The sequence below is a fragment of the Dicentrarchus labrax genome, unplaced genomic scaffold (genome assembly GCF_905237075.1).
Source record: "Dicentrarchus labrax unplaced genomic scaffold, dlabrax2021, whole genome shotgun sequence".
Lineage (NCBI taxonomy): Eukaryota > Metazoa > Chordata > Actinopteri > Moronidae > Dicentrarchus > Dicentrarchus labrax.
This window is the reverse complement of record NW_026136711.1, coordinates 11551680-11574604: the sequence shown is the minus strand read 5'-3', so window position 1 is coordinate 11574604 and position 22925 is coordinate 11551680. Positions and strand designations below refer to the sequence as shown.

The 22925-nt window shown below is 40.4% G+C and overlaps 3 protein-coding genes across 5 annotated transcripts; all 3 read left to right on the top strand.

The window, feature by feature from the left end:
• Positions 1-241: 241 nt before the first annotated feature.
• On the top strand, positions 242-4917 carry LOC127371898 (glutathione hydrolase 7-like). The gene is made up of 15 exons (XM_051415084.1): positions 242-350; positions 528-739; positions 816-967; positions 1056-1173; positions 1251-1318; positions 1417-1490; positions 1576-1757; positions 1885-1972; positions 2054-2184; positions 2274-2362; positions 2716-2841; positions 2962-3079; positions 3172-3309; positions 3398-3485; positions 3581-4917. The coding sequence occupies exons 1-15, from the start codon at positions 242-244 to the stop codon at positions 3721-3723; spliced, it is 1836 nt and encodes a 611-aa protein (XP_051271044.1). The 3' UTR covers positions 3724-4917.
• Positions 4918-4998: 81 nt separating this feature from the next.
• On the top strand, positions 4999-10809 carry cyldb (cylindromatosis (turban tumor syndrome), b). 2 transcript variants are annotated; one of them, XM_051415914.1, is made up of 14 exons: positions 4999-5151; positions 5482-5998; positions 6286-6415; positions 6831-7078; positions 7170-7338; positions 7981-8113; positions 8293-8397; positions 8655-8734; positions 8871-8937; positions 9023-9155; positions 9268-9376; positions 9498-9616; positions 9733-9937; positions 10224-10809. In XM_051415914.1, the coding sequence occupies exons 2-14, from the start codon at positions 5564-5566 to the stop codon at positions 10424-10426; spliced, it is 2136 nt and encodes a 711-aa protein (XP_051271874.1). In that variant the 5' UTR covers positions 4999-5151; positions 5482-5563; the 3' UTR covers positions 10427-10809. The 2 variants fall into 2 exon arrangements, with proteins under 2 accessions (XP_051271874.1, XP_051271875.1); XM_051415915.1 differs by having other exon boundaries at positions 5050-5151; positions 5618-5998.
• Positions 10810-12397: 1588 nt separating this feature from the next.
• Positions 12398-22670, top strand: top1a (DNA topoisomerase Ia). 2 transcript variants are annotated; one of them, XM_051413786.1, is made up of 21 exons: positions 12398-12559; positions 13039-13063; positions 15009-15105; positions 15265-15385; positions 15769-15821; positions 15932-16024; positions 16130-16199; positions 16393-16484; positions 16651-16766; positions 16871-16992; positions 17131-17253; positions 18099-18286; positions 18379-18523; positions 18911-19054; positions 19227-19412; positions 19509-19577; positions 19731-19845; positions 20227-20354; positions 20846-20940; positions 21040-21189; positions 21323-22670. In XM_051413786.1, the coding sequence occupies exons 1-21, from the start codon at positions 12527-12529 to the stop codon at positions 21423-21425; spliced, it is 2268 nt and encodes a 755-aa protein (XP_051269746.1). In that variant the 5' UTR covers positions 12398-12526; the 3' UTR covers positions 21426-22670. The 2 variants fall into 2 exon arrangements, with proteins under 2 accessions (XP_051269746.1, XP_051269745.1); XM_051413785.1 differs by having other exon boundaries at positions 15265-15424.
• The last annotated feature ends 255 nt before the right edge of the window (positions 22671-22925 follow it).

Sequence of the window (22925 nt, the reverse complement as noted above, 5' to 3'; positions counted from 1 at the left end):
GCAATAAAAACGATGACATTGCAGCTTGTGTTTTATGTATTAGTCAAATTGACAAATTGTCAAAATGACATTGAACTGCTCAGTTTGACAGATGCTGAGATCTGATTGGTTGGGAGGTAATTACACCTGCTGTGTTTAATTACTAGTTAAACTGAGGGAAGGGTGAAGTTCATAGACTTTTACAATAAGGAGGTGTGTTGTGTTCCTGAATTAACTTACTCCTTGAGTGAATACAGTGAGGATGGATGTTTCACCTGAAACAAAACTTAACCAGCAGTTAACTTTCAGTTACAAAAGCTTTGCTGGTTCATCACCAACTGACTTCAACTGTGGCTTGAATAAAAACCCAGGTGAGAGAATACAGATAATAGTGTAAATGCATTTCACTCCTACTCATTTACACCTTCAACATTGTAGGTGCAGATCACCTGATTAAAGGTCAAGGGAGAGACGGGCAGGATCTGGGGAGAAAAGAATTAATGACTTTGCAAATCTAAAACATATCAACATTTTGTTTTGTGCCGCAGATCTCAGCCATCTCCCAAAGGAGATTCCTCTTAAACAGCTGGTGTCTGGTAGCCCAAATGTGTTAGCTGGAAGCCGGACAGACGTCAAAGAGAAAGACAAGGACTGCTCCAGTCAGGACACACTCATACCTGTCTATGCTGCATCAATCACCTTTGCCATTGGAGTGGCTATTGCTCTGGTCCTGCATATTTGCATGGGGGGAAGAAGTTTGGTATGTCATGCCATGTAACATATGCAAGTAAATACCACAACTGCATTATTTCTCCTCATTTACAGTTTCTTCTCAGGTAGTTGCAAAAGGTGTGTTAGTGTCAGATCACGAGCGCTGCACTGCTCTTGGTATGAGAGTCCTTCATGATCGTGGATCCAGTGTGGATGCAGCCATCACTGCCGCCCTGTGTTTGGGTGTTGTGCATCCACATGAGTCCGGTGTTGGTGGGTACGTGACTGACTTCTTATTAACATGCTTAGTGTAAAATATAAGTGTCTGATCACAAACTCATCCATTGCTCATTCTCTTTCTGTAGAGGTGGGGTGATGCTGGTTCATGACATCCATAAGAATAAAACCAGGGTGATACATTTTCAGGGAACGGCACCTAAAGCACTTAAAGAGGAGATGCTGCAAAATATTTCAGAAGTAAAGGTAATATAAAGGTGGAGAGGGGGCAACCGTTCATCATTTTGATTATTTGTTATTTAGCATCTACTTCATCTATTCAGGCAGGTCTGCAAGTGGGTGTGCCAGGACTGCTCAGAGGGTTACACCATGCTCACAGCCTGTATGGGAGGTAAAAGACTTTAGATGAAGTGAAATGTATCTGGTGTTTAGTCTTTGTTCTTTCTTTCTACCTAAAGTCAAACACATCTTACTACAAAATCTCTGCAGTCTATCCTGGGAGGATGTGGTCACTCGAGCCACCGCTGTTGCCAGAGAAGGTTTCAATGTATCTTTCAGTCTTGGTGAGTCAAATGTTACCACTTGCACACCACATAACCTGTTGATGTTGTCTGTACCAGCATGTGACTCAGATGTGTAATTCCACAGCTGAGGCTGTATCGAAAGTAAAAGGTGAGCAGCTATCGCAGCGTTTCAGGGACATGTTCTTCCCGGATGGCAAAGCTCTGCGTCCTGGTTCATTTCTGAAGATGCCCAGTCTGGCTGGAGTCCTGGAGGCTGGTCTGTCGAACTTCTATGATGGGAACTTCTCACAAGAGATGGAGGACGAGGTGAATGACATCACACATGAAATGGACCTGGTATTCATGGGCAAAACATTGGGGTGAAATTTGCTTGTTTTCTGGGTTTAACAACTACAATTATTCAATTTTCAGTTATCTGTGTTTTCATACAAAGGTGCGAGTTAATGGAGGGGTCCTGACCAGAGATGACATCAGTAACTACAGTGTGCAGGTGGAGCAGCCATTGGAAGGCCTGTACAATGGTAAACAATTTGTTCAACAATACACTGAAAATGTGCATGTATTCTTGATACCTTCATATTGTGTTACTCAGTGTGTTTCAGAATTTATTATTCAGGTTCCTCCTCCCCCATCTGCTGGTGCAGTGTTGATATCAGCGCTCAGGCTTTTGCAGGGCTTCCATCTCAATGAGAACAATAACACAGAAAACCAAACATACCACTGGATTGCTCAGGTACTGGATTGTAAAGCTGAAGTACCAGTGTTTTATTTATGTTAAAATGGTAACCCGGCACTTTTAATAAAAGGTTTCTCCCTGTTAAGGCTATGAAAGCAGCTTTGGCTATGGCCAGTGGTTTGGGTGACCCTAGATTTAACTCTTCAGTGACTGAGCTGCTCTCTGACATGCTAAGGTAAACTACATTGAGGAAGAGGGCTGCAACTAAACATTATTTTTATTAGTGATTAATTATACTATTTTTATCTTGATTAACTGATGAATTGCTTTGTCCATGAAAAGTAAAAAAGTACTGGAAATTCTCATCATACTCTGAGCCCAGGAGGACGTCTTCAAATGTCTTGTTTTATCGGACCAAAAGTCTAAAACCCAGCCAGTTTACTGACATATGACAGAAAGGGAAGATAAGCAGCAAATCCTCACATCTGACGAGCTGGAACCAGCTACATATTTAGGTGTTATAACACCATACTTACTAATTATTACATCAAGCATTTCCTGTTAATTTTCTCTTTGCTCTTGCTAAAGTAAGGGTCAAGCTGAAGTGCTCCACCAGAGGATCGATTCCTCCGCTGTCCACTCCCTGCAGACAGAAGTGATGGCTGGACAAGTAGTAGTCATGGGACCCGATGACCTCATGGTGTCAGTAGCAAGGTGAAGGAGTCACTGCCTACACTCTGACATAAATGATTGCACCAGGAGGATATGCTTGGTATGTGCTGCTGGGCATACTGACATTATTTTATCTTATCTCTTTTCTTTATGATCTCTCAGTTCCTTGAGCGGGCCATTCGGGAGCAGAGTCATAACTCGGTCAGGCATTATCCTCAACAGCCTCATCCTTGACTTCTCCTGGCCAAACAAAACCCGAGGGCAACTCTTAACCAACCAGGTGTGTTACCATTACAAACCTCACCCAATAAAATAAGTCAGATACAAAGTATTGTTTTAAATATTTCTTGCTGTTTGCCATCTGTGTTAAAGAGAAATAGAGTTCAGCCAGGAAAGAGGCCCCTATCATCGCTCATGCCCACAATAGTGGTGCCAACGTGGCATGAATGTGGGATCTACACAGCACTGAGCAGTTCAGGTGGACAGCAGAGCTTGAGTGTGATCGCCCAGGTTTGATCACTTTACATTATAAAGGTTTGGATTCTGATTCACTGGAAGATGTTTGGCTCTTTAACATTTACATGTTGTTGTGCTTCAGGTGCTGATCAGTGTGCTGTCCTTCCATAAAGAGAAAAATGAAAGCCTGTCTCTGAGAAGACTTCAGCCAAAGAGACTTTTTGTTGACTGTTAGTATGAAAAGCTGTTCAGCAGTTGACCTTTGCCTTTATTCCCCATTAGTCATATTTTAATATTAGTAATGTCTTGCTTTCCCAATCATCAGCTGCGTTTCCAGAAGAGAGTGTGGAGTTTCTGCATGAAAGCAGCCCCAAAGTTCAAAGAGTGAAGACTGTCCAGGGCATCCTGAGGAACAAAGATACCATTACAGCCATAACACTACCGCAATTATCTGACAGTTTATTATAGCTGGAATGATCTCATAAACTTTTTCATACATATCTTCCACACATCATAAAATGGTAGTATCTGGATATGCTGTTGTTGCGCTTCTATTATTGTAACCACCAACCAACAGGGGGCAGTCCGCCTACAAGTACTAGCCTATCTATTAAAGATAAAATTGTTCATATAAACTGTCTAACCACTTTATACTTGAGCTCTAATCTGATTTTTCTAAGTCATTTTTTTATGTAAAGGACAAGGACAAAGACAGGTTTTATGCTGACTGTTATGTAAAAGCTGATGTACAGTCGAGATACCATCAACATTCTTACAAACAAAAGCATCACAAGGTAGGATTTGTCATGCTTGTTACGTCTGCATGCAGACAAACATGTCACTCAAGATGTTGCACTTTAGCCGCTAGTTACCTTAAACACTTGACTCAATATGTGTTGTCACTGTTTTTGGTGACCTCCCAGTGTGGTTATTAAGATGATAATGACACCTCAGCAAGCAGAAAATGGAGACTTGTTCTCTTCATCAAATCAAATTAGTTTTTATCCAGCCCCCCTCCATACAGAAACAGTTTTTCTTCTTGTCCCTACAGTGTGATGTTTGATCTTCTCTAGAAGGATGTTTTCACATTCATCGGCTGAAAGTGGAAAGTTTCTCTGAACATCTGATTTTAAGGAGGAGGCCTAAGAGCATGATTTGTGACATCACAAATAGTTTGGAGGTCAACCCTGGTCCAGTATGCAACTTCTACAGTGGGATGTAGAAACTTGAAGCCAGCAGTGCACATTCACTAAGAACGTACATTTTGTATCCAGCAGGGAAACTTCAGAAATGAACAAACTTTACATATTCATAAATGTATAAATCTATATGCAGCTACGCTCTGTTCTCAGTACATTAGTTATACAGTGAAGACAGATATTCACACAGGACAGCTTTAATCTATATGCACTGCCCTAAATGAACCCGCAGTGAAGAAAATGTTGAGCTTTGTTGACGCAGAATACATTTAATTTAAACTTCATGCTGAAACACATTGTTGGGCCACTTGTTGCACACAGATCTGAGTGAGTTTACTGGTTATCTCTGCATTGTCCATCATATTATATATAGATATATATTAACAGGCAGATGAGCAGCCACTTGAAAGATCCAGTCAGCATTATCCTCCCTGTTCTTATTTAATCTACAGTCATGTGTTATTGCGGAAATGTGGTTGCGAGGACAGTTTTGGGGCGGAGACGTCGGGAGCTGCAATGTGGGCGTTGTCGGTCACATGCAGGTCAGTATTTAAATGCCTGCAGGTTGTCCCAGCTGCTCAGAAGAGGTAAAGCGGAAGAGAATATCCAGCGACCCACCTGCTTTTGAGACTAATTCATCCATATAGCAATAATGGAGTGATCTGTCGCGGAGTAATTGTTCTGACAAATAAAAACAGTAAGTAAGCAGCAGTGTGTGTGTTTCTAAGGCTAAATATGTCTATAATGAATGTTAATGATTAGAAATATGTTACAGAGGAGCTCAGTTTGTTGTAGCCTATTTAAACAGGTGGAGTATCCTAGATCCTATTTTCATCTTAGCTCTTGCAGGTCTTGTTTACAATTAGTCCAGTATTACTAATTTTTGTGCCATTGTGTCTGTTAAACTTTATTTATTTATTCGTGTGTAATTTATTTTCTCCCAACTTTGTAATTAAGCAGCCTTAAGTGAGCCAGGAGGTGTTGTTAGGCCACAATGTAATAAAGTACTCCTGTTGTGTTTCTACAGGTTAACTGCTTCTAAAAGCACAATAACCTGCTTCAACGCTGTTAACACACTATAAATATACTGGTGGACATAAGAGGTTTTAATGGAGTCCAAAACCGTTGTAAAGGAGAATTTTTTCATTGTGCTACGCGGGAAGTCGAGGAAAGGCTTCTGCCGCGGATGTATCGGCCGTGTGGAGGCAGAGACGCAGCGCGGGGAGCTGATGGGGCTGCTGTACTGCGGCGGCAGCAACGCGGGGACCCCCAAGAGCGGAGGCATCGTGCGGAGGGAGGACACCTACCCTCTGACCCGCCACCAGGCCCAGCTTCTGCTCTTCGTTTCCCCCGCAAGCAAACGCCTGGAGCTGCTGTGTAACCCCCAGCTGTTCTCGGCCATCTGCGAGCTGTCTCAGGAAGACCTGGTGGTGGTGAAGCACAAGAAGGGACACCTTCCCGGACTGGTGAAGAACCTCATGCAAATTGGGAGGAAGGAGAACAAAGACGACCTGCACATGCTTGGCTTTGAGGTGGAATTTGTGGTGGGTAAAGTTGTTTGTCTGGTTTATTATTTGCTGCATCAAGGCGTGGGATAAAGACCAGGGTAGCTGGCACACTGTTAATATCCGGTTTCTCTGAAGCTACACATTGTGGATGCACACTAATATAACCTCAAGAAATGCACTGAGGCAAGCATGACCATGTCTCCTGTATTTGGGTCTCTGTGGGCAAAGTTATCAGTCACAAGATTGCCAGAGAGATATATAACTCACATGTCATCATTATCTGTGTTCTGTTACATGTCTGCTTTTCTTTGTATTTCTTCTAGGACAATGATCACAACTTGTCATCCAAGAAACCTGCTCCTCTGCCCCTGTTCAGTGCTGTGGACATCATCCAGGTGGTTCCATCTTACTCCACTCCCCTGGGACTCCACTGGAAAGACGGCCAATATGGGAGTAAGTAAAGAGTCCCAGCTTGCCTCTTTCAAAGTCAAGATTGGATATTTCTGAACCACTAGATACTTGGTGGAGATGTTGAGTTTATAAAACAAAATCCCTTTTTTAAAACTCAAACCAAATGTTTTGGTTCTAAGGGCAATCTCCGCCCCCCTCACCCTCTAATCAGTGAATGATATCCTGCCATTGAAAGTTGTTAGAAAGCACATGTGATTTCAGAGGTTGCAAACAAAAGCAGTTCCCAACTGGAAAAACTGGTCCTGTTGCTCTGGAATGCCAAACATTAAATTCACATTTTTGCACATTGTGCACTCTGAGCTGTCTACATACCTCATATGTCTGATGATGCAGCATGTGACAAGACACAAAATGTTCTATGACTTTCTGACCCTGCCCCCCCTGTACCTTACCACAGGTCTAAACCGCAAGGCGGTGACGCGCATCAACTCCATGCCGAATATCGGCTCTCGTGCACGACAAGTGAGGGAGAACCCCGCGGAGCAGAGTGTCATTCAGAGCCAAAGTTCAAGCACGGCTCATGTGCCTCTGGAGGTGGGATCCTTGGTGGAGGTGGTGTCCAACTCGGGGATCACAGTGTACGGGGTGGTCCGGTGGTTGGGGGTCCCCGGAGGGAAGACGGATGACTGGGCTGGCATTGAATTGGTGAGTGACTGAAATACTGTACAGTAACTGTTTCTGTTTGCTTTAGGCATCAAAGACGCTTCATATGTGATTTTGGTTTTCATTATTTCAGGACTACGAGGTGAACGGCTGCTCTGATGGGAAGTACAGAAGCCAGAGATATTTCACCTGCAAAGGGAACCGGGCGTTGTTTGTTCCAGTCACAAAGTGCAGCCCTGATAGCAGGTTCGTCTGCTCCTCTACAGGAAGGGAGACCACCAAACCCACCGAAACACCGGCAGGTTAGACTTTTGACTGCTTTTCTGGGGAACATGTGCAGAAGCAATTCAAATATACACATTTCACATGTTTGATAAACAAGATCTGTTAAACTTTATTTATTTTTTTTCAACCTGTTATATTTTATGTACAAAATAAATGTAAAATGTAGCTTTAGACCCTCAGAATTGTTTTTTGTGGACTATGCACAAAACTGAAATGCTGTACAGGTTTGTTTTTCAAACTTTGAACTTTTGATCAGGGTGCCAGTATTCTGTAGTATCACAAAACATTAGGAGTGGATGTTTGTCATTCCTCTGTTCAACTGATCTCACTGAATCAGTTTCTACTTGGTGTCCTGTTGAAGTGTCACAGAGTTGTACCCAAGTTATATATTTAAAAAAAAAAAAACACCTTTCAATGACACCTGGAATAATGTACACTCTGTTTTTTTTTTTTTTTAATCAGTGGAACATGTCTGACACTCCTGTGAACTTCCTGCTTTAGTAAAGCAGATTAATCATTCATCCTTGAAGGCCTCTGTGGCTGACAGTGTTTAAGCAGAGAAACCGCAGCAGGATATCCGATTTAAAGCTACAGGTGAAATGAGTTCTGTTTTTAAATGATTTGATGGGAATTTGTTTTTGTTTGCTTGCTGTTTTCAGTTCCTCCATTTGAGGACTCTGAGGAGGATGCTCCACCTATCCCTGAATCAGAGGCCTTGTCTTTGTTAGTGGGAAGAATGAAAGGGATTCAGGGTCACATCAACTCCTGTTACCTTGATGCCACACTCTTCAGGTAGAACCAGTTCACCTCTCCTCGGGGCATTTAATTCTCAAGTATCGGTGTTGCAATCTTGGCTCAAATTTACTTTAACATCAGTGATTTTTATTCAGAGGAGATCACGTACAACTAAATGAGCATGGTGAGCAATATTTAATTGCTAAGCTGATAAAACAAGGTTTTTCTTTTTTCAGTTTGTTCAGCTCCTCCGTGACCCTGGATAATATCTGCCAGAAGCCTGCTGACACAGAACAAACCATAAACTGCTGTCTTAGAAAAATACTCAACCGTTTACGCAGGTATAAATACTGTCTTCAAGATGAGTTTGTTTTTCTAATGCCTTGTATTATCATTTAGCTTGTAAAACAGGAACATTATGACATTGTACATAATCTCATCTGCTAAACAACTTGCTGAATGATAAGGGTACTCTGTATTCACTAGCTAACAAAAAAAGTACATACCGTATGCTTAAAACTTACTTGCATAAGAAGGTGTGTCTTAAAGTGTGTGTGTGGTTTTGTTTGCTCACTAATAGCTGATGTATTTATTGCAGACAAGGGTTTGTGCCTGCTGAGAGTGTTATGAATTTCCGCAAACAGCTTGGCTGCGACACCTTCCGAACAGAGGAAAAAGGTACACACTCATATCTGTGACATGCATTGTTAAAAATATATTTCAGTGGAAGAGCCTTAGTCACTGCAACATAACATAGCAAAGTCCAATGTAGTCCATTGTTCTACACGTTTTGAATTGCTTTGCTTCACTGCAGACCCAGAGGAGTTCATCACTGTCCTCTTTCAGAAGGTGCTTTGCGTGGAGCCGCTGCTCAAGCTCAGGTAAGATCCTGAGCCACTCGCCATTAAATATCCTTTTCTATTTGATTGTATAAAGTTGAGTTACTTAAATTCTGTTTCTTTTTAGATCAAGAGGAGAAACGTCTCAGGGTGCCTACACCTTCCAGATTTTTCTGGAAAAAGAACAGATGGGACAGTTGCCCACTGTCCAACAGCTGCTGGACACATCCTGCCTGTCAGGTGACCTCAAGTTTGAAGAGGTGAGCACATGGTCCTCCTTTTTAAAAGGGGGGGAAAGAAGCCTATCAAGTTTATCAAGTCTTCCTCTGTAGAATCATGTAACCCAAGTATTGTCTTTCCTATATGTCTCAGACGCCATCCTGTCTCATGGTTCAGATGCCAAGGTTTGGAAACAAGTATAAGATGTTTTCTCACATTATTCCTTCCACCGAGCTTGACATCACAGATCTCCTATACAACTGTGAGTAGCAGACATGATCAGCACTAATTTAAATATAGGATGAGAATGGAATACACATTTTTAATACAGTGTCTTCGAAGAGCTGAAAGATGTCTTATGGTTTACCTACTTTAACCATTAGCTCCGAGGGAATGCTTCATCTGTGGGCATTTGGCAGAGCACGAGTGTCTTCAGTGTCTACCAGATCGCAAACTGCAGCCAGGGAGGATCAAACAGTATTGCACTACTTGCAACACACAGGTAGGCCTTTTTTTTTTTTTTTTTTTTTTTTTTAATATAAAAGATGTCATGTTTCCCACTGATCAGACTTGCAGACTTTTGTCAAACTTTTGTCAAACTTTCTATTTTTCTTTAAGGTGCACGCCCATCAGTCCCGGCGGGGTCACTCCCCCAAAGCTCTGGCAGTACCAGCAGATGTAACCTCTGATACTCCTGTGCCCAGGCACATGATGCAGCTGTTCGCTGTGCTCTGCATTCAAACCAGCCACTATGTGTCCTTTGTCAAATATGGTCCTGATCCTCACTCCTGGCTCTTCTTTGACAGCATGGCAGACAGATGTGGTAAAATAGACTTGTTTTTTTATTTTTGTGAATTAATAGCTTGTTTCTTGGCTTGAACAACAATTTTTCCATTAGTGGGATGATAGACTTGCCAAGCAACTTGATTTTATTCTGATGTTCGTGCAAGACTTGTTTTGGTTTTTCTATGAAGTGGTTACCCATGACTGCCTTATTTTCAGATAATACAGCCTCGACAGTATTAGATAAAGTCTCACTGTGACGTCTATGGCTGGCCTTTATCTCTTCTTGAGCTGATGTCTAATCGTAAGGCCACTCTTCCTTATAGGTGACGATCAGTGTGGTTACAACATTCCTGAGATCCGAGCTTGTCCGGAGCTGGGTGACTTCCTATCCCAGCCAGAGGAGGAGCTGGCTCAGGCGAACCCCTCCCAGGCCCCTGAACTAGTGCGCAGACTGCTGTGTGATTCCTACATGTTTTTATACCAGAACCCTGCAAAGCCACTTTCAAAACCAAGCCAGGAGTCTTAAACGCATGTGAGGATGAGGACACAACGTTCCCATAACAGTGCCTTAATAACCTTGCTTCTCAGCTTAATCAGCAAAATTCTGTTTGTTATTGCATCCAAACAGCGGGAACTGGAACGGATGCAAAACAGTATTGTTGATGAACAAAATCGTAGTTAAAACAAGTTTGACTTTGAATGATCTCAGTCAAAGCTGATGTGTGAGGAGACAAAGAATGGGCAGTAAAATAATTCTTTATCTCTTGAATGTCATTCTGGTGTTATACTGATTATTTATACTCAGATTTTTGTAAAGGAAATTGTAGCATGTAAGTGATTCTCATGACATGAACTTTAATTTACCAAATAACAAGCAAGGAAGTCATAAGAATAAAGTTCACTCAAACACTTTTGTGTGGTGTTGCATGATTTTAACTTTAGATTCTGAGTTGTGACCTAAAGCTGAAGCCTCCCAGATCATATGCACTCCATGAAGATTGACAAGCACATGTATTATATGTACTGTAAACAACTGCACTGTGTACAGCTTTTACTATATTTACTGCATCTGTGATTAATTTTTCATCAATAAAATGTAGAGGAAATTGAAAGTCAGTAAACTTATCCCAGTAAGTAGGTTTATTGTACTAAAAATCAGGTATACACAAGTTACAATTTAAGCTGTTTTTCTGAAGCCTTTTAGAATGAACAGATCAAAATGTATTATACAATCAACTACATCTAAAACCTTTTTAAGTAAAAAGACAACTAAATCTTGTGAGTCTACAGTGACAGTAGTGCTCTGACCTGTGAGGGGTTGTGAATCCTATTAGACAATAATGGACTGCAATGCCCTCTTGTGGACAAAGATTAAAAATGAAATCCAACATCAAGTTCCACTCATCCCTAATTGAGAAACAGTTCTTATTGCCAGGATGTATGCAGGTCCATGAATCCACACCGGTATGTACATTATTTTCATAACCTCTGAGGGGATGTTGATGAAAAACTTTTAGAAATAGTGCTGACTTGAAAATGTTATAATAGCATACAACCAATATCAAACTCATTTTAAAATAGTTTTTTTTTTTTTAAATGTCCTGTGTATTCAGATTAAATTTACAGTTGTTCACTTGTCATCTGTCAACTAGCTTGGTGATCCCGATTAGAAACACTGCATGCTATGTTATCTAAAGAGGATTGTTAAGACCAGTTGCTATGAGAATGAAACCTACTTTTTAGGATATTTCAAGTGGTTATTATAATATTCGGAACCATTTCTTCAACTTTCAGTTTACTCATCAAATAGTCTGGACCTCTTTACCTCTGAGATGTATGTGATAGGCCTGTTGGCTCACAAAGTTGTGTGGGGAGGGACGTGCTTCTGTCTGTTTACATGCCACACATTCTGGCCTACACCATTTTTAATATAATTTAAAGCACAACACATACCATGGCCTCGAAGGACCCCTAAGCTTACTCAGCTAACATGTATGTCAATTTCTGCTAATGTCTCTGTTTTGGGTATGACATTAGACAAACTGAGACGTAGAACTTGATATGCAATGACAGAAAGGTGAGTGAGCGTATCTCTGAAAGAACAGACTGTGACCTGGATCAGACATAATAATTATATACAGTATTCTGTAGTTGAAATACACACTGTTTTGGACATCTATCGTCCTGAAAAATGTTCTTGGAACTGTGTACGTTGAAACCAACGTATACAGAATCAGAAATACTTTAATACACATACTTGTTATTATGTATTGCTATATATACAAAGAGATATCTCAGTCAATTATCAGCCCAGGTGAATACAAACAATAAAGTGGGCCTAGAGCAGCCAGTGCTCCTGGTACATGTGGACCTCTGGATGTATACATGTGGAAGCTCCCTCAGGACTGTGACCATCGTGGCCCTGGAGAGCAACACGTTCTGGGAAGAGGAGGAGCTACACTGCTCTGTACCATTTAAATTAAGGCGCATGCGTATTAGTGTACAATTGGGACTTTATCTCTTACACAACCGTGGCTTTTCTTCATTCTGCCTGCATCTCCTCGCCGGTGTGTGTTAACCTTACACGCTTCTCTTTTTGATTTTTCAATCAAACAACGCTTGGGAAATGAGTGGGGACCATTCCCACAGCGAGAACCAGGTGATGTAAAGTCTAGTTTGTAATGTCACCACTGGTGGTTAAGCGGTGCAGTTTCTTGCCACCGTTTTATTTTCTTGGTTTGACAAGGTAACTTGGCTAGCGCGCGTTAGCCGAGTGTGTTTGTTAGCCAACTCATTCTGTTGTTAACAGCGTTTAGACATGTTTCATCACATTTTTATTTTTAATGTTACGGGAAGTTGATGCCTAGTTAGTTTCCAGGTTTGTGTGGCTACGCATGAAGTCCTGTACAAAGTGGGGCAAAGCCACATTTAATTTGGTGCTAGCTGTAGCCGACGTTAGCCGTAGCGCCGTCAGTATCAGCCACTAAACCATATCACCAGACGGTGTAGCCAGCTAGCCTAGCGGGCTAACTGCTAGCTAGCTAACAAACTCGCTTTGCTATCCAGCAAGTTCAAAGTTAGTTAGCCGGCTAGTTAGCTACTACGATATTTAACATCCATCTGTTTTTGATGTTTCAGGTTGACGGCGGCTCTCGCTTCAATGGTAAGTTTACGATATGAGGGCAACAAGTTTACAGGAGGATTTTGCTGAAATTCTGACACATCTTCACTGATCCTATGTAGCGTTGCGTTAGTTCTCAGTAGAGGACAGAAATGGCGTCCAGAGACTAAGTCCGCTGTCTCACTCACAAGCGCCTATTGTTCAAAAGGGAGGTCTAATAAAAGCTTTTCCGCAAGTCATTTTCTCGATTCGAATCCGTATTGGCACACACCTGGAGGTGTTTTATTAGTTTATCGTAATAAAATGTCTTGTTGGTTAGCTTTTAATGCCAAATTTCCCACCTGAAAGTGAGGGTTTGGGGGTTGAGGACTTAGTCTCTGCGCCATTTTCTTTTTCGGTGTAGCGGCCTGACTGTACTGCAAGCTGAACCCAGGCTGTGAAGTGCAGATGGCTGTGTGGAGGAGAAATGCGAAGGCATAGTGCTTTATTAAGATCCCATGTGGTGACCAAGAACAGTTTTAATTTCTTATACACTGCACATAAATGCTTTTTCATACGTAGTTAAAGTTTATTTTTTTTGTAGCTACAGGAACTTAAAAATGGTCCATTTCTCCTAGCATGTGGGAATGTAAGTTGGATCCACATTTTGAAAGGCAGCTCATCAAGTCATCAACTTTAATGTATCATGGCATTGTAAGTTACACAGGGTATTGATATTAGAGGGTCTTTGATATCTAAACAAGAACACACCTTTGGAGTATATCATGCCATTATTATTTGTCTATTCATACACTATAAACCTATATCAGACAACAACATGCATATCAATACCAAGGGAAACTGGATTTTTGAGTCTTTTTTTAGATGCACCTAAACACCAAACTACCTGGACAAAATCTCAAATGTTACACACTACTTGGATCAATAATCTATGTGTGGTTGCTAGATTATTTTATTAGTTTGACATGACTAGGCATCCATATTGTTAAAAATGGTCTAGACTATAGAACTAACCTCTCAGTCCACTTCTATAATTCTGAACTTGTGTATTACTTCTGTCAGCTGTGAAGTGCAGTCTTAACTAAAGTCTCTCAAATATGCTCTCTAGTTTGTCCTGACTGATGTGATGGAGCACAAGGGGGCCTGTTCATTGAAATGTATCGCACTGTGATTTGGCTTAGATCTGAGAGGACAGCTCAGATAAAATCTGTCATCTTCAAATAATGGATGAACAAAGACAACTAGTTTTACAGTGAGAAATGGAACAATCAAGGCAATGCTCCAAATCTGTTTTGGGTTTCACAATCACTCATTGATGAGACTTATTCAGGTTGAACATGTTGAGCTGTTTGTTTGTCCTACAGTGGTATACTAGAGGAATATGGATAACTTGTTTTAGGGCCTGTTAGTAGACTAGGCTGTTAGCTGTCAGCCCTGCTTGTCTAAAGCCTTGAGCCCCCTTTAATCACGTAGACTTTATTGTTTGTTGATGGCGAAGTTTGGGTGTCAGCTCTTTAATTTTGATAGCCTTTAAAGAGAGGGTGAAAGCCTACGTTGTTCACATGCATGTTTCAACCTGTCAGTTTCATATTGTCTCATAAACAATGAGACTCATACGGGCAGTAGGTGGTGCTGTGCTACTGTGTGGTTTTTCAGTTTCCCCACTTCATGACATTTAGATTGTGATGCATGTTCAGTCCTTGTTTGTAGCAATTTTAATTTGTGTTCTTTTTTGTGTTCTATGTGGGTGGACATTGAGTGCTTCTTAGGTGGCCAGTGGTTAAGTTTATTGCCTTTCTTAGCATGTCCACACTAACACCTGGTTGAGGGAGAGCACTTTGTTTGCTGCCACTTATATATAGAATCCTACTGATCATACTTGTAGAGAGGCACACAAAAATCCTGCCATTTATCCAGTCCATTGTTGGTTTGAATTGAGTCAGTATTTGGTTGACACTTGAGTAAGTTGACAATGTTTTCTTCTCAGACTCTCACAAGCATAAAGACAAGTATAAAGAGAAGGAACACAAACATAAGGACCACAAGAAGGATAAGGAACGGGAGAAATCAAAGCATGGCAACAGGTATGGTGTGTGTGCTTCCAGACTTTTCATAGATGAATATTTCACGTGGTAGCCTCTCGAAATTGATGAGACGTACCACTTGATTACTGATGTATTTTCTGCATTGTGTAGCGGAAGCTGGAACCACCAAAATTAATAATTCCCTTTTTTTTTTACCAGCGATTACAAGGACTCCTCCGACAAAAAACACAGAGACAAGGAGAAGGAAAAGATGAAGCACAAAGATGGTAGCACAGACAAATACAAGGACAAGCACAAGGAGAAGAGGAAGGAGGAGAAGGTGAACTACCATGCAAATAATTCATGGCAGAACGCACAGGTTTGGTTGTGCAAATAATATTTTAGAGTTTGGCAGTATGAATTATTCTGAAATATTGTGCTCTGTCAAATCAACCAAGCATGTTCATAGCCCATTGACATTTATACCATGAGCAAAGTGTATAGCTTATTCAGCTCTTCTTGGCATCTTGTCTAGCCTTTACCACCTGTGATCAACCATTTTTAATGCAGAAAAGTATGTTTACATTTGTACTTTTTATTTAAAAAACCTGACATTACTGATTTAAATCTAGCAAATAAATAATTATTTTGGTGACACAGTTGATTTTCATTTGCTGTTACTCTTGAAATGTTTTTCCTTATCAAGTCTGTAAACCCTTTCAGATGAAGTCCCTTGATGGTAAAGTCAAAAAGGAAAAAGAGAATGGCTTTGCCAGGTATGTTTGGACTCCACATTTCACTTCAGTGCTATATTTAGGCAGGTGCATGAACAGATGCATTTTAAGATGTAGCCATTTCTTACTTTTGAATGCATTTTCATTTACAGCCCTCCACATGTGAAGTCTGAGCCTGAGGATGACTTTTACCACTCTCCCAGACATGAGAAGTCTCTAAAAAGAGAACGTGATGATGATAATGAGTGAGTAGCATGTGCAATACAGGTCTTTCATGTCTGTTTCAAAGTGTTGTGGTATTTGTATAGTTGTCTATGTGATCACATTTCGAACATTTTTTTTTTTTTTAGCTCTGAATTCAAGCCCAAGAAAATAAAGACTGAAAATGATAAGAAAGCCAAGAAAAGGAAACCAGAAGAGGTAAGCAAAGGCCATGAGCAGAATGCAGGCTTGTGTTTTATATCTTCTCCCATTTGTTTTGGAAAGCGGGGAGCACCTGAAGAACTGGGGAAGCTAAAGTCTTAGTCTTTTGTTTTGAAACTGTCTTTTTTTCTTTTTTCTTTCTGCCAACCTGCAAACGAAGGAACTCAAATGGTTTCTCTTCCCTTTTTAGGATGTTAAATCCAAAAAGACGAAAAACAAAAAAGGAGAAGTCACTGATGGGAAAAAGAAAGCAAAAAAAGAGCCAGAAGAGAAGTGGAAATGGTGAGTTATTGAGAATTATGTCAACCAGCTGTATGATACCTACATGCTTATCAGTGTGGTGATGGGCCAAGTGTGGATCCATTGTGTGTTATTTTTGGATCGTGTAATGTTGTTTCTCTGCTATATTCAAACTCCTTATTTGGTGGCATTTTTTGGTTGATTTCAGGTGGGAAGAAGAGCGGTATACAGATGGCTCCAAATGGAAGTTTCTGGAACACAAAGGGCCTGTGTTTGCACCGCCTTATGAACCTATTCCTAGCAATGTCAAATTTTTCTATGATGGTAAGATTGTATTTCTCACAGAAGAACTCAACTTCTACACTTATTTGCTTTACTGCAGAACCATACAACAATGAACAAAACGCACTCCCATTTGTATATTTTAGGTAAGCACATGAAGCTCAGCCCAGGAGCGGAAGAGGTTGCCACATTCTTTGCCAAAATGCTGGACCATGAATACACCACAAAGGATATCTTCCGCAAAAACTTCTTTAAAGACTGGAAGAAGGTTGGAAAAAAGCTCACTTTTATGAGCAAAATTACAACTGTCCGAAAAATGTCTGCAGTGTCGTGGGAAGTACTTGTTTACAGATTTCTTCTTCTTTTTTTTTTTTTTTAATTTAAACATAATGTTTTGCTGATGCAGGAAATGACAGCAGAGGAAAGGGCTAAGATCACAGACCTGAAGAAGTGCGACTTCACTGAGATGAGTGAATACTTCAAGGCACAGTCTGAAGCCAGGAAGGCCATGACCAAGGATGAGAAACTGGTCAGTTACTACATGTATATTGGATCAAAAATAAATCTGATCTGCCTAAACGGGGATAAAACCAGTGGGTCACCTAATATATTTACTTATGATTGTTGCCTTTTTTTAATTGCATAGCAGTTGTAGTATTGATAACATGCTTGTCAGCCATACCAGCCAATGGCCTTAATTCCAAACTCATTGATCCCACACATTGAGCATCTACATAAATTGGTTACTCAAAAGCATGTTCCTCTGGAACAGCAGTTCAACCATTGTACATAGTTAAATTAAATAAAATACCCATAAAGGTTTTTTACACACACAAGTTTTCTAAGAAATAAACAATGCAACAGAAGACAACAGAATCACAGTAAATCAATGAACAGGTAACAAAGCACAATCATACACAGTTCTGTATAATGAAAATGTCTCCCTCTAGAACGTATGTACCAAATGGATAAATAAAATATACAGGATTTCTCCTGGTACACCACTGTCAGCCACAAGGTCTTTCCATATATTCTTTTGTGTTCCCAAATCTTTCTTTCTCAGGTTTTGCTTACATTTCTGGTCATAGTACAGAGTTGCTATCATTTTTATCCTAAATGGATGCTGCCCCCAAACTCTTTTTGCAGTTCCTAATTTGTATATGTTCTCAAAATTCCCTTGTCCTCTTGTGAGGATCGCAAAATGTCTGCCCCTTACAAATGTCTCTTTGATTGTTCCCAATAGAAAAATATCCTTGCTTTTTTACATGTTTTGATGACCCACAGTGAATGCAGTAAGGATTTTTTTGACACTTTTCAAATTATTGACTCTAACAAGATGGAGATCTGATGTGTTTTTTTTCCTACACTTTTTAGAAAATAAAGGCGGAGAATGAGCGCCTCTTGCAGGAGTACGGCTTCTGCATCATGGATAACCATAGGGAACGTATTGCTAACTTCCGCATTGAGCCCCCAGGCCTGTTCCGTGGCCGTGGAGACCATCCCAAGATGGGCATGCTAAAACGTCGCATCAGGCCTCAAGACATTATCATCAACTGCAGCAAGTGAGTGAAACCGTGGTGTTTTTTCAATGCTGATGAACTGATGTGTTAAGTGAGTGTAATGATTAAATGTTTAATTAATGTTCTCCTCATAGGGACTCAAAGCATCCTGAGCCTCCTCCAGGCACTAAGTGGAAAGAGGTTCGTCATGATAACAAGGTGACTTGGCTGGTGTCATGGACGGAGAACATTCAAGGCTCCATCAAGTACATAATGCTGAACCCCAGCTCTAGGATCAAGGTAGGCTGAATACTGAACTACAAGGAGGTTTCAGTCTAGTTTTAAAGTGGGTGTTTACTCAGTCCCCCTGTAACAGCTGCATTTTATGGCAACAGAGTTTGTCTCAGTTGTGTCATTGTGACTTTTCAAGACTTTTTTTTATAATATGGTAAAATGATTTCTGCTCCACTGGAATGTAAAAATGAGACACTGCAATATCACATTTCTTCATTTCCTGGAGCTTCAATGAGAGATGACTACATGCACTATGTACTGCAGGGAACATGCTGTACTGTGCAACAGCCTACTAATTTAATTTGAGTTCATATCTATCCAAGTTTGACACACAAACATGGCCCCATCTAATTCATGAGTTACTCTTGTTTCATCTGTCCATGCTGTCTGCAGGGAGAGAAGGATTGGCAGAAGTATGAAACGGCTCGTAGACTGAAGAAGTGTGTGGACCGTATCAGAACCCAGTACCGTGAAGACTGGAAGTCTAAGGAGATGAGGATCAGACAAAGGGCTGTGGCACTCTACTTCATCGACAAGGTGAGTGCATTATTACTATTTACATTGTCCTGAGTGTGTATATAGGCGAAGGGAGTTTAATGCGAGGAATTGGTTTTTAATGACTGTAACTTGCAGGTGCTTAGACACTAGCTGCAGTGAGGGTAATGTGTTTATAAGCCAGCTTTAATCAAACTGTCCTGATGTGATCTAGCTGGCTCTGAGAGCGGGTAATGAGAAGGAGGAAGGAGAAACTGCGGACACCGTGGGCTGCTGCTCGCTGAGAGTTGAACACATCAAACTCTATCCAGAGAACGAGGGTCTAGAGTATGTGGTGGAGTTTGACTTCCTGGGTAAAGACTCCATCCGCTACTACAACAAAGTCCCTGTGGAGAAAAGGGTAAGTACTTCACAGCAGTGTGTTTTTTTTTAATTTTTTTTTATTTTAAATGTGCAAACATTGTCTCTGCATTTATGTGTGTTCTGCCTCTTTTAGGTATTTAAGAATCTTCAGTTGTTTATGGAGAACAAGGAGCCTGATGATGACCTGTTTGATCGCCTCAATGTAAGCAAAACAACCTGTGAAAGGAAACTGTTAAATCCTCATTTAGTTCATACATTTATTTTGGCAGAAAGTTTGCTCTTTCGTAGTTTTGTAAAATGAAGGTTTTTGGAGCATAGTGTTTACCTTTTTTGGCACTCATTGTTTCCCCTCCAGACTTCTGTTCTGAACAAGCACCTTCAGGAGCTGATGGACGGTCTGACAGCCAAAGTTTTCCGTACCTACAACGCCTCAATCACCCTGCAACAGCAGTTGAAGGTGCTCACGAGTGGTACGTCAAATGATCATTTTTACTAGACCCTGGCGTGATTTAGTCCAGTTGGTCATGAACCCTTTTCCTGCATTCCTCCTTCAGATGCCATAGGTCCAAGGGAACCAAAACTAATTTTTAGTAGTGAAAATAAAGGTTGGCATAAGTGCTCCAACCATAAGTCATTCATTCATCATACTCCTGGTCATTCCCACCCCACCTGCAGTGGCTGTATGCCCCACAGTTTGAGAACCATTGATTTAGGCCCATGTAGAGTTAAATAAAAGATGCAAACAGCATACATCTGAAGTAAATGTTTGGTATGAATAATGGGTGTTTCATTTTGGTGTGACTACTGCAATGAATCATATTAAACTCATTCTACTAACTGTCTCACTCTAGCGGATGAGAACATTCCAGCCAAGATCTTGTCCTACAACAGGGCCAACAGGGCTGTGGCCATCCTGTGTAACCATCAGAGGGCTCCACCGAAGACATTTGAGAAGTCTATGCAGAACTTGCAGGCTAAGGTTAACATGTGTTTTTTTGAATATTCGCAGCACTTTTTTTTTTCTCTTCTACTAAATCTGAGATGGTTTGTTTAATTTGTATCTCACATTTCATTTGTTGGTTTCACTGACACAGCAATGACTAAATAAATGATGAAACATGATTTGTGAAGTGTAGCAAATCTAGAAATTGGGATACACTGGTTCAATAAAATATTATTTTAAATCACTTAAGCTTATTATGGGAATGTTAAGAGGAAGTATTCAGATGGTGTTTTTGTCTTGGAAGAGCTTGATGGGTATTTGATGTTTATTGAACACCAATTTTACATGAATGTTTAATGAGGATCCAAATTGTCCTCATTTTTGGTAAAATTGTCGACATATTTTAAAGCTCTTGTATATAACATGGTCTTGTTGAGAGTTAAGGAACTGCTGTGTTGCTCTCGATGTTAAACCAGTACAGTAATCAGTTGTTGTTTTGAGACTATTCACTGTCAACTTTTTCTTAGATTGATGCTAAAAGGGACCAGCTTTCTGATGCCAAAAGAGAACTGAAGAGCTCCAAGGCTGATGCCAAAGTACGGAGAGATGAAAAATCCAAAAAGTAAGCATCTAATGGTTTGGTATTGAATAGTTCCCTACGTGGTCAACCCTGTTCTCCACATTTGTAACCTTTTTTGTGTGCGGCTTGTCTCCTCTGTAGGGCTGTGGAGACCAAGAAGAAGGCAGTTCAGAGGATAGAGGAGCAGCTGATGAAGCTGGAGGTGCAGGCCACTGATCGTGAAGAAAACAAGCAGATTGCCCTTGGCACTTCCAAGCTCAACTATTTGGACCCTCGCATCTCTGTGGCTTGGTAAGATAATGTTCTTGAAAATATGAAAGGGGAAAACCTTTTTAACTTGTGTTGCTTAATCATTACTTTTTGTTTTGTGTAAACAAAGTTTATACAAGTTATACAGTGAAGAGCATTGTCCTCTTGTCTTCAGGTGTAAGAAGTGGGGCATTCCCGTGGAGAAGATTTACAACAAAACCCAGCGTGAGAAGTTTGCCTGGGCCATCGACATGGCAGACGACGACTTTGAATTTTAAATCCCAGTTTGTGGTTTTAACTATGATACACTCATTTTTTTTTTTTTTTTTTTTTTATCGGATACTTGTTTTTTAGCTTAACCGAATTTTGCTCGATGGCCAGACCTGACCAGGAATTTCAGACAGTTTGTGCAGGAAAACAGCGGTGACATGGTAAGACGAGATGGGGCCATAATCAAGTGGCAGGAGGGTATTGTGGGTAGTCTAAACATCTGATCTGAGATCAGGCATCAAGGCTGAACTATACCCACAACTGAGCGTCAAGGCATAGTCCCAGTAATTGGAAGACCCTTTTACCTTTGTCTCTCTCCCTCCTCTGGGACAAACCTGACAATGCCTGAACTTTGAACTCTGTGGTCCTATAGCTACTGTATTCAGCAAAAAGAAAAAATGCTTTGTATAATTTTATTTTCTCTGTTCACTTGCTCTGTATTTTAGCCCTCCCATGTATTATTAATGAATTATATATTTTGATAGCAAAAGTTAAATCAAATGAATTCCTTAACTACACCCACGCGCCTTTCAAGGAAATGGAAATGTGAGCTCGACTTTTGAGTTGTGTGTGCGTGTGCTTGTGTGTGTGTATGAGGGGCTCGGCCATGGAAGCTGTTTGGGTGAATATTTTAAACTGGACTATGTTGAATTGTTTAGCATGAAAGAGGATGTCTGGGCAGGCAGAGGGGGAAATACTGCAACCATGTCAATATTTACTTAAGCAAGCAGAATGTGAATATTTTGTTTTACAGCCTCCATCAGGGACTTCTTTTTCAGTGTAAATGTGAACCAATCATTTTTATCCTTTGAGTTGCTAGCATCCTCTGAATCTCTGCATAGCCCTGTATACATCTGATTTTAACTTAATTTAACAAAAGTTCCAAGACAAAAGAAAAAACTCCCTTATCTGTTACTTGAATAATGCTATGATAATGTATTTAAAGTCAGTAAATGGAAAGTGTTTTTCTTCCCAGAAGGGTATGTGAGGGATATCAACTTTGCCAAAAATCACAATCTGTTACAATTTAGGCAGTTTTTTTAATTGTGTAAAGATTGAGGATAAAGTAATGTAACATTAAATGTGAATTATCAGTTCATTTTATTCCACTCTTATGATAGGAAAATTGATGTAAGTAGCTGTAAAGTCAACATCCTATTCCTGTTTTACCTTCTGTCATAGCCTTTGATCATGTTTTCTTTCAGTTTTATGCTCATTGTAGGTTGAAAAATGAATAAAACCCTACAAGTAAATCTACTGTGTACTTGTGTTTTTTTTTTGGTTGTTTTTTTTTTTATGCATTTTGATTGATGGGTCTATTTACTTTATGTGAATAGCTTCCACGCTGTGATTGAGTCTAAAACATGGGTGTTCTTGAATATTTTGGAAACTTTGATTCTGAAGACAAGTGTTTTCATTTAATTTACAGACCCAACTAATAGCTGTCTGTTGGCCTTGAATTAGCAGGTGGAGGTCTTTCCAGTTACCACGTCATCATATTTGCTTCA

What these genes read in the sequence shown, in the direction of transcription:
- LOC127371898 (XM_051415084.1), top strand. Translation starts at nt 242, where the DNA reads ATGGATGTTTCACCTGAAACAAAACTTAACCAGCAGTTAACTTTCAGT. An exon ending in CAATGTATCTTTCAGTCTTG is followed by an intron (nt 1,491 to 1,575) that starts GTGAGTCAAATG and finishes GTAATTCCACAG; the next exon opens with CTGAGGCTGTATCGAAAGTA. An exon ending in GGCAACTCTTAACCAACCAG is followed by an intron (nt 3,080 to 3,171) that starts GTGTGTTACCAT and finishes TCTGTGTTAAAG; the next exon opens with AGAAATAGAGTTCAGCCAGG.
- cyldb (XM_051415914.1), top strand. Translation starts at nt 5,564, where the DNA reads ATGGAGTCCAAAACCGTTGTAAAGGAGAATTTTTTCATTGTGCTACGC. An exon ending in CTTGATGCCACACTCTTCAG is followed by an intron (nt 8,114 to 8,292) that starts GTAGAACCAGTT and finishes TTCTTTTTTCAG; the next exon opens with TTTGTTCAGCTCCTCCGTGA. An exon ending in GCACTACTTGCAACACACAG is followed by an intron (nt 9,617 to 9,732) that starts GTAGGCCTTTTT and finishes TTTTTCTTTAAG; the next exon opens with GTGCACGCCCATCAGTCCCG.
- top1a (XM_051413785.1), top strand. Translation starts at nt 12,527, where the DNA reads ATGAGTGGGGACCATTCCCACAGCGAGAACCAG. An exon ending in GAACGTGATGATGATAATGA is followed by an intron (nt 16,025 to 16,129) that starts GTGAGTAGCATG and finishes TTTTTTTTTTAG; the next exon opens with CTCTGAATTCAAGCCCAAGA. An exon ending in TGACCAAGGATGAGAAACTG is followed by an intron (nt 17,254 to 18,098) that starts GTCAGTTACTAC and finishes TACACTTTTTAG; the next exon opens with AAAATAAAGGCGGAGAATGA.